General features: G+C 43.4%; 1 protein-coding gene across 5 annotated transcripts in view; it reads right to left on the reverse strand.

Annotated features, from left to right (window-relative positions):
• Positions 1–12,083, reverse strand: part of LOC124005914 (wiskott-Aldrich syndrome protein family member 3-like) — a 42,749-nt gene that overhangs the window by 17,336 nt on the left and 13,330 nt on the right. For 3 of the 5 annotated variants that reach the window (XM_046315592.1, XM_046315579.1, XM_046315572.1), the window contains 3 exons: positions 3,705–4,193; positions 1,708–1,908; positions 357–1,166 (listed from right to left, as the gene is read on the reverse strand). In XM_046315592.1, coding sequence (XP_046171548.1) covers positions 385–1,166; positions 1,708–1,908; positions 3,705–4,065 — 1,344 coding nt within the window. In that variant the 5' untranslated portion in view covers positions 4,066–4,193 and the 3' untranslated portion in view covers positions 357–384. Of the gene's footprint in view, positions 1–135; positions 1,167–1,707; positions 1,909–3,704; positions 4,194–12,083 lie in introns of those variants that run through there. The other 2 variants (XM_046315587.1, XM_046315564.1) reach the window with 2 other exon arrangements.

Here is a 12,083-nt window from a genome sequence, read left to right on the forward strand (position 1 = left end):
AGAGAGAGAGCGAGAGAGAGAGAGAGAGAGAGAGAGAGAGCGAGAGAGAGAGAGAGAGAGAGAGAGCGAGAGAGAGAGAGCGAGAGAGAGCGAGAGAGAGAGAGAGAGAGAGAGAGAGAGAGCGAGAGCGAGAGCGAGAGAGAGAGAGAGAGAGAGAGAGAGAGAGAGAGAGAGAGAGAGAGAGAGAGAGAGAGAGAGAGAGAGAGAGAGAGAGAGAGAGAGAGAGAGAGAGAGCTAGCTAGTTCAGACACAGCTGACGTGCTCAGCGGGGGGTGGGACGGACGCTGACCAACTTCTCTGACGTCCCAGAACTTTTTTTTTGCACTCTCTCCAACCTCATTCTGCCATTAACGCACCCCATTATTCCCATTGTGTCTGCTACATTTACAGACGGTTGGCATCTTTCCCGCAGAGAATAGGGGTGGTGGTGTAAACAGAAAAGACAGGGTAGGCTGGGGTGCTCTTGGCTGGCGGGCTGTGGTAGATACACCGTAGGTAGCGGTGGAAGGCCTGTCTGTAGGTCCTGTTGAATAGAGTGTAGACCAGTGGGTTGACACCAGAGGAGGCATATCCCACCCAAACGAAGACATTTAGGAGCACTGCCAACACGGGCTTATTGCACAGGCTTATTATCGAGTCCTCACACAACACGCTCAGCACATTGGTGATGAAGAACGGACACCACATCACCAGGAAGAGGAAAAACACCACACCCAGGACCTTGGAGGCTCTCCTCTCATTTTTGATTGATTGAGCCACGCCAGGTTTCCCACCAGGTCCCCCTGGCTCCTGCCTCCCTGCTGGAGAGACGGGTTGCGAGGAGGCTTGAGAGACGGAAATATTGGAGGCTGCAACAGCTGGCAAGATCTCGGGACTCGGGTCCTGTTTGAGGAGGCTAAGACTGTCCCCTGCGGGGAGCCTTGGGGTGATCCCGAGTAAGGTAGGCCGGCCGATCGAAGCCATGCCTCCATGCAGGTAATCAGAGGCTTGGCACTGCAGCACGCGCACGGTCAAACAGTAGCTGACCACCATGATGACCAGAGGGACGAAGAAGGCTACGAAGGAGCCAATCAGGACGAAGCTGTGCTCGTTCAGTACACAGATCCCATTGACAAACACCTTCCCCTCATCATACAGGCCAATCACAGGGATGGGCATGGAGATCACTGTCAGAGAGAGAGAGAGAGAGATGGGCAGGAATGGACAATGAATATCACATTTAAACCAATGCACAAACACAGCTACATCTATCTCAAAACGTTATTATTATATATTATTAAATTAAAGGGGGGGGGATCATAGTGATTCATATTGACCACCAGAGGCTTTCAAAAAAGGACACGAGGGCGGAGAAAATAGAAAATTGAGTTGTTTTTTTTAGATGAAGTCGACAGGCTCACAGGTTGACTGGCTATCCGATTTCCGCAAAACCAAAAAGCCTTGAGCCGTCGAGACCATGATAGCCTGTCCCGTCGGCAACCATTTAGAGCATCACTCAGGGTGAAGATGCCATGAGGCTCCCCTTGAGAGCCCCAGGAGAGGTGAGAGAAAAGCATTCCTTCTTGACAGACAGTAGAGAAAGAAAAATAAGGTTTCAAAAGTAACTCACTATCTCTCGCACGCAGACAACACCGTGGGAGCAAATGATTTAGACCTGCTGTTTTTGTTGTTGTTCTATTTCCAGTAGCTATGTCAGCCGGAACTCACCTATGGAGATGCTCCAGACGAGGGCGATCTTAGCCTTGGCCTTGGAGAGGGAGTTGGAGCGGCTGTGCTTGATGGGGTTACAGATGCCCACATAGCGGTCCAGTGAAATGGTACACAGGTGCATGATGGATGCTGTGGAGAACAGCACGTCTAGGTAGATCCAGATGGGACAAAGGGGTCTGGGGAAGGGCCACAGGTAGTCTGAAGAATGGACAGGCACAGTTCACCAAGAATTACTGACATTTCATTATCAAATAGGAACACCTGCTTTGTGACCATGCAAACAAATCCAAAGTCATTTTTCATTCTCATTCAGTATATCATCAAATAGACAGCATTTTGGTACACCAGAATTACATTCATTTCCAACGAAACGCTGCGTTTGCCTTGCAGCGTTGCCTTGCAGAGGCAGTTGCAGTTGCAGTGCATTCGGGGTGGTGCATACGTTGGATTTACCGAACGTATTCGTCAAACTGTACGCGTAGATGTCTTGACAGAAACTGCAGAAGATGAATGTTGAACTTTTGTTGCGTACATATCCAGATGATGCTGCGTACAATGATGCTGCGTACAATGTGACTGCGTACTATTTTGCGTACAATATATGACATTCGCGGTTACTACGTTAAAAACTTTCACATGCTGAATTGCATTTTTAAATGTGAAAAAACAGTCACATGTGAAAATCACATTTGCAATTTCACATGTAAAAGAAAAACTATCGCATGTAAAAAATCTAATGTGCATTTCCAGATTGTGAAAGTTTTTCACATGTAGAACTGCATTTTTTTGTCATGCGTGAACTTGCAATGCCACATGTGAAAGTGAAAATCTCATTTGTACTTTCACATGTCAGAAAAGTCCACATTTACTCCAATATTTGTAAACAAACTGAATTTAAACAAACACCGGTTCGCCTAAAACCATGGTTAATGCTATAATTGGGATAACATAGATGGTCAGTCCTTGCATCCATAGCGTAGTCTATGGATTTGAAAGTGGTTGCTTTTCTCCAGCCTCATTCCTCAGCTTTTTACAGAAAATGTGGCGGGGTGTACTATTTTAATTGTAAACATTTCAATTCCCGCTTAGAACACATTTAACAGAGTAATGATGTTCTAATATGATGCAATCCTCTAGTGTGTGAATTACCTTTGTGACATTAATATCAAGCAAAACTTCTGAAGTCGAGAATACAATTCTTAGTATTGCAAACAAAAATAATGATATTGAAAGCAAAAAACATAAACCCAAAAGTATTGATAGTAAAACAAAATATTGGAAATAATTGATAAATGCAAGAGCAAATCAATTGTAAATGGATGCAAAAAAATAGTTTTCAGCAAAACATTTATTACGATACACAATTAAATAAAACACCTCCATATTTCCTGCATTTTTCCCCATATTTGTTTATGTTACATTGGCCTTCAATTTCACTGCCTTCTGTCTAGTTGCACTCTGCATCCCACTGCGGGTTTGTCTCTGAAGTTAAGCAAAGTCGGTCCCTGGATGGGAATTTTTTATCAAATTGAAGCTCATTTACTGCATTTCTATGCAAAAATGTTTTTATAAATGCAATTTAGAGCACAGCAAAAACAAGCCAAATTGAATCTAGCCATTATCACCTTGTTGCCGTAGGTTCATTCAGGTCAGTCAATAGGGGACTTAATATTCGTCAAACTCAGCAGCTGCGTTGATGTGCTCTCCATAAAACCAGCCAGCCATACACACAGCGTTCCATCCCGCTCCCAGGCATCCGCATGGTCAGCCTGAGTACCGCTAAACTGCATTTGCCATTGAAACGGGATTGGAATCATTTTAGTAGCCTATTTCTAAATTGAAGGTGTTGAGCTAGGGCCATACCCTGCCATACCCAATTGACGCCCCTGCCTCACAGTAAAGCCTTTTATCCCTTGCTGCTTTCAAGAGATCATTATCCAGAGGGCAAACAAACACTGCTTTGCAATTCTAAAAGAGTTCAACCTACCACCTACCATAGAGAATGTTAATCAGTGAGACCGGCATGACGAGAAAGCCCACGAGCATGTCTGCCACAGCCAGGGAGCGCAGGATGAAGCTAGTGGCATTCTGCAGCTTCCTCTCCAGAGACACAGCCAGGATGAGCAGGATGTTGCCCGCCACAGTGAAGAAGATGACCAGCAAAATGAGCAGAGCAGGCCAGTTCTTCTCCTTGTCAGGTGTCTCTGGTCTGGAGTCAGACTGATTCCATTCCATGGGGAAACTCAGATTAAAGAGAATGGTAGTGCTCTCTGGCAGAGTCATCCTGTCACTGAGCGAGGCTAGGGTGGAGCCAGCCTGGACCCTCCAAGCAGGGTTGCTGCTGTGCTCAGCCATCACCTGTGTTCCAAGGCACCACTAGGGAGCCCAACAAATATTTATGCGATGTCAATGGCAGACCGGAGGTTAAGTTCTTCGTGTCCTTGGATGTTCCGGTTGTTTATTATGATTCTTTTATACCAAACCTGCAAAAGAAACCAAAACATTTCTGAGTTAGTCCCATTTCTTGTCACGAGAATTTTTATCCCAATGGTTGAACTCAACTATCACTATAGCTTGGACCAAATCCCAGAAGTTTGTAAGACCCTGATTAATGAAGAATTAGACAAAGCCCCCAGTCTGCAATAGGTTAGTTCTTTATTCAGAGAACGTTATGAAGTCAAAAATGCAAACACAGTCATTTTATAACTTCTACACACACACACACACACACACACACACACACACACACACACACACACACACACACACACACACACACACACACACACACACACACACACACACACACACACACACACACACACACACACACACACACACACACACACACACACACACACACACACACACACACACACACACAGTTTTATCACATTTCTACCAGCCAGTTTCTCGCCATTCCTCTCCTCCCAAGATTAGAGAGGCCTTGGAAGGGCCCTCTCCCATTGTCAGCTTTATCAGAGTTATAACCAGGTCATGTGTAGTCTAACAACCTCTGTTTTCTCAACCACACATTTCTCCCTCTTACTGTAACTTGTCCCACACACACATTATTGGAATATAGTCTTATTTTCTAATATTGAATTATAGTCTTATTATTATAATACAATTCACACCGTTAAATATGTTTCAGGGTGGAATTATTTAGTCATTACTTTAAACATATAAATTCCTTTATCATTTCTGTCAACACATTTCACATTTTTCCCCCCAGGGCAATACTAGTTATTTTATTTCTTGAAATGACGTGTTACTAGAAATGAAGTGCTATTTGCATGTGCATATCATACAGAGGACAGCTTTAGAGGGGACAGCAATAGGGGTGATTCTCTAATTGCTATGGTTTAAATCCACTGTTCCTGACAGATGGGCTGGATGCTCTGGGCTATCTACTGGTGCCAAAGAGGATGTGCAGGGAGTGACCATGGGACATGGATCCGGTTCTGATCCACCGAGTCAAGGAACAGCAGGACCGCTACAGAAATTATGCCTTGAATTTCTAAGCAAACAGCTGGAGGCAGGGTTTCTCCTATTGAGCTCTATTTTTATGGAATGGTCTGGTTATTCAGGTGAGAGACGCAGACTCGGCCTCGACCTTTAAGTCTTTACTGAAGACCCATTTATTCAGTGGGTCCTATGATTGAGTGTATGTAGTCTGGCCCAGGGGTGTGACGGTGAACAGAAAGGCACTGGAGCGACGAACCTCCCTTGCTGTCTCTGCCTGGTCGGCTCCCCTCTCTCCACTGGGATTCTCTGCCTCTAACCCTATTACGGGGGCTGAGTCACTGACTTACTGGTGCTCTTCCATGCCGTCCCTAGGAGGGGTGCGTGACTTGAGTGGGTTGAGTCACGGACGTGATCTTCCTGTCTGGTTTTGCGCCCCCTCGGGCTCGTGCGGTGGAGGATATCTTCATGGGCTATAGTCAGCACTTGTCTCAGGATAGTAAGTTGGTGGTCTGTTTATATCCCTATAGTGGGATATCAACAGTGGGGGCTGTGCTTTGGCAAAGTGGGTGGGTTGTATCCTGCCTGGTTGGCCACAAGGTCCCCCGACCCACCTCTGTCTCAGTCTCCAGTATATATGCTGAAATAGTCTATGTGCCGGGGGGGCTAGGGTCAGTCTGTTATATCTGGTGTAATTCTCCTTCTTATCTGGTGTCCTGTGTGAATTTAAGTATGCTCCCTCTAATTCTCTCTCTATCCCTCTCTCCCAACCCTCCCTCAGGACCTGAGCCCTAGGATCATGCCTCAGGACCACCTGGCCTGATTACTCCTTGCTGTCCCCGGTCCAACTGGTCGGGCTGCTGCTCCAGTTTCAACTGTTCTGCCTGCGGCTAGGGAACCCTGACCTGTTCACCGGACATGCTACCTTGTCCAGGACCTGCTGTTTTCGACTCTCTCTCTTTCTCTCTACCGCACCTGCTGTCTCAATGTCTGAATGCTCGGCTATGAAAAGCCAACTGACAATTACTTTTGAGGTACTGACCTGTTGCACCCTCTACAACCACGGGTTATTATTTGACCCTGCTGGTCATCTATGAACGTTTGAACACCTTGAAGACCTTGAACAATCGGGCTTTAAATGGCCGTGTACTCTTACAATCTCCACCCGGCACAGCCAGAAGAGGACTGGCCACCCCTCAGAGCCTGGTTCCTCTCTAGGTTTCTTCCTAGGTTTCGGCCTTTCTAGGGAGTTTTTCCTAGCCACCGGGTTTCTACATCTGCATTGCTTGCTGTTTGGGGTTTTAAACTGGGTAACTGTATAGCACTCTGTGACATCTGCTGATGTAAAAAGGGCTTTATGAATACATTTGATTGATTGATGCAGTCTGACTAAGAACAGCAATGAGGGCAACCCTCATTCGGGTGGCCCTGACATGTCTGTCTCTGTGAATAAAGTAGAATGGAATAGATAAATAAAGCATTGGACGCCTCATTTAATTAAACATGCAACAGTTTGAGAATAAACAGCAGGATAAGTCAGTTTATGCAGAGAAGATGACTCAAATCTGCAACAAACCCAAAAAATCATAGACTTGATACAGCACTTGGCTATTGAAGAAGACCCCAGATGGTATTGCATGCTGTTCTTCTGTTAGAACAGCCTAGTGCTGATGTGTACCACGTCTGTCTATGTGCCACACCGGGAGTCTATGCTGTGTCTACAGTATGATAGCCAGACTACAAGGCGCTACCACCGTGAGAACATGCGTATGTCACACCATGCCGTGCTATAATCCCAAACATTGTCAATGCATTATCCTTCAAAGGGGCAAAATGAATAGTGAATGCTGTGGCAGTGGTAAATGAACCAAATTGAGTTGTTACACCAGTAATTTAACATAAAAAGATTCAAGAGGGAGACAAATTAGAGATAGTCTGAGTTGATTTTAGTACCTGGCTGTCTTCATTCCTCCGTAAATTTGTAAGTAAATTTGAATTATTATGTAGTTCATAACGAATGGACATTTCTCTAGTGGTTGCAACATTTTTCATGAGGACAAATCAAGTCTGACATTTCAACTTAGAAATTGCAAACTTAAGAAGCCTTTTTAAAACTCAAATACACCACAAGTTTGCATTTCCTGCCATGCAGGAAAATACTCAGCAACAAAAGAGTGATCAAATTAAGATCCTACATCTGCATGTGTTACTCCATGTACATAACCTGTGTTATATCATTCGGTGTTATAAAAGTCTTAAGTGTGTTGATAATATATCCAAATCTGTTCCAAGCTTTCTCTAACTCCTCTGACTTTTGTAATGCCAAGTATGGTATGATAACGCATGATAAAGGCGTTAGCTAATACACTAACAAATCTGGCTATATAATAATAGCCCTATGTTTGTAACTCAAGAATTCATTCCACTTCAGTTAGGCCTACCATAATCAAGCGTCATCAGACAAACATTACAGTACTGACAGACAGAACCTTGACTGAGGGCCTGGGAAGAGCCATAGGCGGGACAATGTCCTAGAGGGTGATGCTATGACTGGCCTCCCAGGAGAGGAAAAGCTACTGTGAGACTGCTCACTTACAGTGGTTCTGAAGAGACCGTAATTAACTTGACATCTAGAGCTGGCAGGACACAGAGAAATGTCAGGAAAATAACATCACACTCAACGTCAACAAAACTAAGGAGATGATTGTGGACTTCAGGAAACAGCAGAGGGAGCACCCACCTATCCACATCGATGGGACAGTAGGGAGAGGGTAGTAAGTTTTAAGTTCCTCGGCGTACACATCACAGACAAACTGAATTGGTCCACCCACACAGACATCATCGTGAAGAAGGCGCAGCAGCGCCTCTTCAACCTCAGGAGCCTGAAGAAATTAGGCTTGTCACTAAAAGCCCTCACAAACATCTACATATGCACAATCGAGAGCATCCTGTCGGGCTGTATCACCGCCTGGTACGGCAACTGCCATAAGGCTCTCCAGAGGGTAGTGAGGTCTGCACAACGCATCACCGGGGGCAAACTACTGGCCCTCCAGGACACCTACACCACCCGATGTTACAGGAAGGCCATAAAGATCATCAAGGACAACATCCACCCGAGCCACTGCCTGTTCACCCCGTTATCATCCAGAAGGCGAGGTCAGTACAGGTGCATCAAAGCAGGGACCGAGAGACTGAAAACCAGCTTCTATCTCAAGGCCATCAGACTGTTAAACAGCCACCGCTAACATTGAGTTGCTGCTGCCAACACACTGACTCAACTCCAGCCACTTTAATAATGGGAATTGATGGAAATTGATGTAAAATATATCACTAGCCACTTTAAACAATGCTACTTGATATAATGTTTACATACCCTACATTATTCATCTCATATGTATATGTATATACTGTACTCTTATATCATCTACTGCATCTTTATGTAATACATGTATCACTAGCCACTTTAAACTATGCCACCTTGTTTACATACCCTACATTACTCATCTCATATGTACATACTGTACTCGATACCATCTACTGCATCTTGCCTATGCCGTTCTGTACCATCACTCATTCATATCTTTATGTACATGTTCTTTATCCCTTTACATTTGTGTGTATAAGGTAGTAGTTTTGGAATTGTTAGGTTAGATTACTCGTTGGTTATTACTGCATTGTTGGAACTAGAAGCACAAGCATTTCGTTACACTCGCATTAACTTCTGCTAACCATGTGTATGTGACAAATACATTTGATTTGATGTCCCTGTCCAAGGTGACAGAATAAGCGTCTCACACAGTAGGAACCCGTAGCGGATTCTGTTGACTCACTTCACTGAGAGAGAGAGAATCACAAACAACAACACAAAGATTTATCTATCCAAAATGGAGATGGGTATGGGTAAACCACTTCTCCAATCGTTTTGGCTCTATAACAAAGAATAAAGAGCAAAAACATATACAGGATCAAATACAATTGGCTATACTAAAATGCTTCAACATCATCCTTAGCTCTGGCATCTTCCAAAATATTTGGAACCAAGGACTGATCACCTCAATCCACAAACGTGGAGACAAATTTGACCCCAATAACTACCGTGGGGTATGCGTCAACAGCAACCTTGGGAAAATCCTCTGCATTATCATTAACAGCAGACTTGTACATTTCCTCAATGAAAACAATGTACTGAGCAAATGTCAAATGGGCTTTGTACCAAATTACCGTACAACAGACCATGTATTCACCCTGCACACCCTAATTGACAACCAAACAAACCAAAACAAAGGCACAGTCTTCTCATGCTTTGTTGATTTCCAAAAAGCATTCGACTGAATTTGGCATGAGTGTCTGCTATACAAATTGATGGAAAGTGGTGTTGGGGGTAAAACATATGACATTATAAAATCCATGTACACAAACAACAAGTGTGCGGTTAAAATTGGCAAAAAACACACATTTCTTCCCACAGGGCCGTGGGGTGAGACAGGGATGCAGCTTAAGCCCCATCCTCTTCAACATATATATCCTACGAATTGGTGCGGGCACTAGAAAGGTCTGCAGCACCAGGCCTCACGCTACTATAATCTGAAGTCAAATGTCTACTGTTTGCTGATGATCTGGTGCTTCTGTCACCAACCGAGGAGGGCCTACAGCAGCACCTAGATATTCTGCACAGATTCTGCCAGACCTGGGCCCTGACAGTAAATCTCAAAAGAATAGTGTTCCAAAAAAGACTCAACAACCCTGATGCAATTAACAGCAGACCAAAAATAATCAGTAAAAACAGAAATCACCCAAAACTAAATATCAGCTACTGTTAAAACATTCACACAGAGAAAAGCACCACGATTGGATGGCTTTCCCATAGAATATTATTTAACATTTTGGGACAAAGTAGCATTTTGACAACACACATGGACAAAAACCTTTTTTTCTGTTATATTAAAAGCACTGGAGAGTTCCTGTCATATTTACACAAATGACAACACAGTCTGTAGAGGGGAATAACTGCCACTCAATTCAGTGCTTCCACGCAGCATCTGATGAGTTCCATGAGTCAAACCTAAATTTTTCTGAGTTATATTAAAAGCAGGAAAATCTGACCAGCAGAGTTCCCAAGACATGATAATAAATGACAAACATGACTGATTACAGACCCAAAGGATAATCAATTGTGACAATAAAATAATAACAAACTCATAATAAATAGAAGGGCAAAAGTCTTACCAGGATGACAAGACAGGACAGATACACACTCACAGCAAAAACACGACAGGACAGGCGAAGCACTTAATCACAGCATGGTGACTTGACACATATCAATCAAACAGGGTTTATTAAAAATAGACACTTAATAACAAATACAAGAAAGTTTCAGTTTAATACAATACCGAAAAGAAAAATATATATATAGATCCATCAATAATGGCTGTTGATGCGCAAAAGGCTTTTGACCGTCTTGAACGGCCTTTTCCATTCAAAACTTTAGAAGCTTTCAACTTTTCATCTGAAATAATACATTTAATTCAAATATTTTATAAATGTCCTAAAGCAAAAATATACACACATAATACATTTATCTGATGAAAATGTCTTAGAAAGGGCCACAAGACAGGGATGTCCTCTCTCCCCCCTCCTGTTTGCACCAGCAATTAAACGCTTGTAGACAGGTCCCAAACGTAACATGTATCAGTATTGGTAAATTATTTGCAGATGATCTCCTGATATACCTGACCAATATTGAAAACTCAATGCCCCTTTGCTAAAAATATTTACAGAATATTCTCAGTGCATAACATTTGTGTGGATTCTTTTTTTATAATGATCTACAGCAATCTGTTAAGTGGACCACAAAAAAAACATAAAATACTTAGGACGCTTAATAAGTGACAACAAATATATAAAGATAACGTTATCCCATTTTTATTTTTTTATATTTCACCTTTATTTAACCAGGTAGGCTAGTTGAGAACAAGTTCTCATTTACAACTGCGACCTGGCCAAGATAAAGCATAGCAGTGTGAACAGACAACACAGAGTTACACAATTAACAAGTCAATAACACAGTAGAAAAAAAGAGAGTCTATATACATTGTGTGCAAAAGACAAGAGGAGGTAGGCGAATAATTACAATTTTGCAGATTAACACTGGAATGATACATGATCAGATGGTCATGTACAGGTAGAGATACTGGTGTGCAAAAGAGCAGAAAAGTAAATAAATATAAACAGTATGGGGATGAGGTAGGTAAAAATGGGTGGGCTATTTACAGATAGACTATGTACAGCTGCAGCGATCGGTTAGCTGCTCAGATAGCAGATGTTTGAAGTTGGTGAGGGAGATAAAAGTCTCCAAATTTTAACGTCAAAAGTCTCCAACGATTTTTGCAATTCGTTCCAGTCACAGGCAGCAGAGAACTGGAACGAAAGGCGGCCAAATGAGGTGTTGGCTTTAGGGATGATCAGTGAGATACACCTGCTGGAGCGCGTGCTACAGGTGGGTTTTGCCATCGTGACCAGTGAACTGAGATAAGGCGAAACTTTACCTAGCATGGACTTGTAGATGACCTGGAGCCAGTGGGTCTGGCGACGAATATGTAGCGAAGGCCAGCCGACTAGAGCATACAGGTCGCAGTGGTGGGTGGTATAAGGTGCTTTAGTAACAAAACGGATGGCACTGTGATAAACTGTATCCAGTTTGCTGAGTAGAGTATTGGAAGCTATTTTGTAGATGACATCGCCGAAGTCGAGGATCGGTAGGATAGTCAGTTTTACTAGGGTAAGTTTGGCGGCGTAATAATCATGGATTTATCGGTGGTGACCGTGTTACCTAGCCTCAGTGCAGTGGGCAGCTGGGAGGAGGTGCTCTTGTTCTCCATGGACTTTACAGTGTCCCAGAACTTTTTGGA

This window comes from Oncorhynchus gorbuscha, linkage group LG02, assembly GCF_021184085.1.
Source record: "Oncorhynchus gorbuscha isolate QuinsamMale2020 ecotype Even-year linkage group LG02, OgorEven_v1.0, whole genome shotgun sequence".
NCBI lineage: Eukaryota > Metazoa > Chordata > Actinopteri > Salmoniformes > Salmonidae > Oncorhynchus > Oncorhynchus gorbuscha.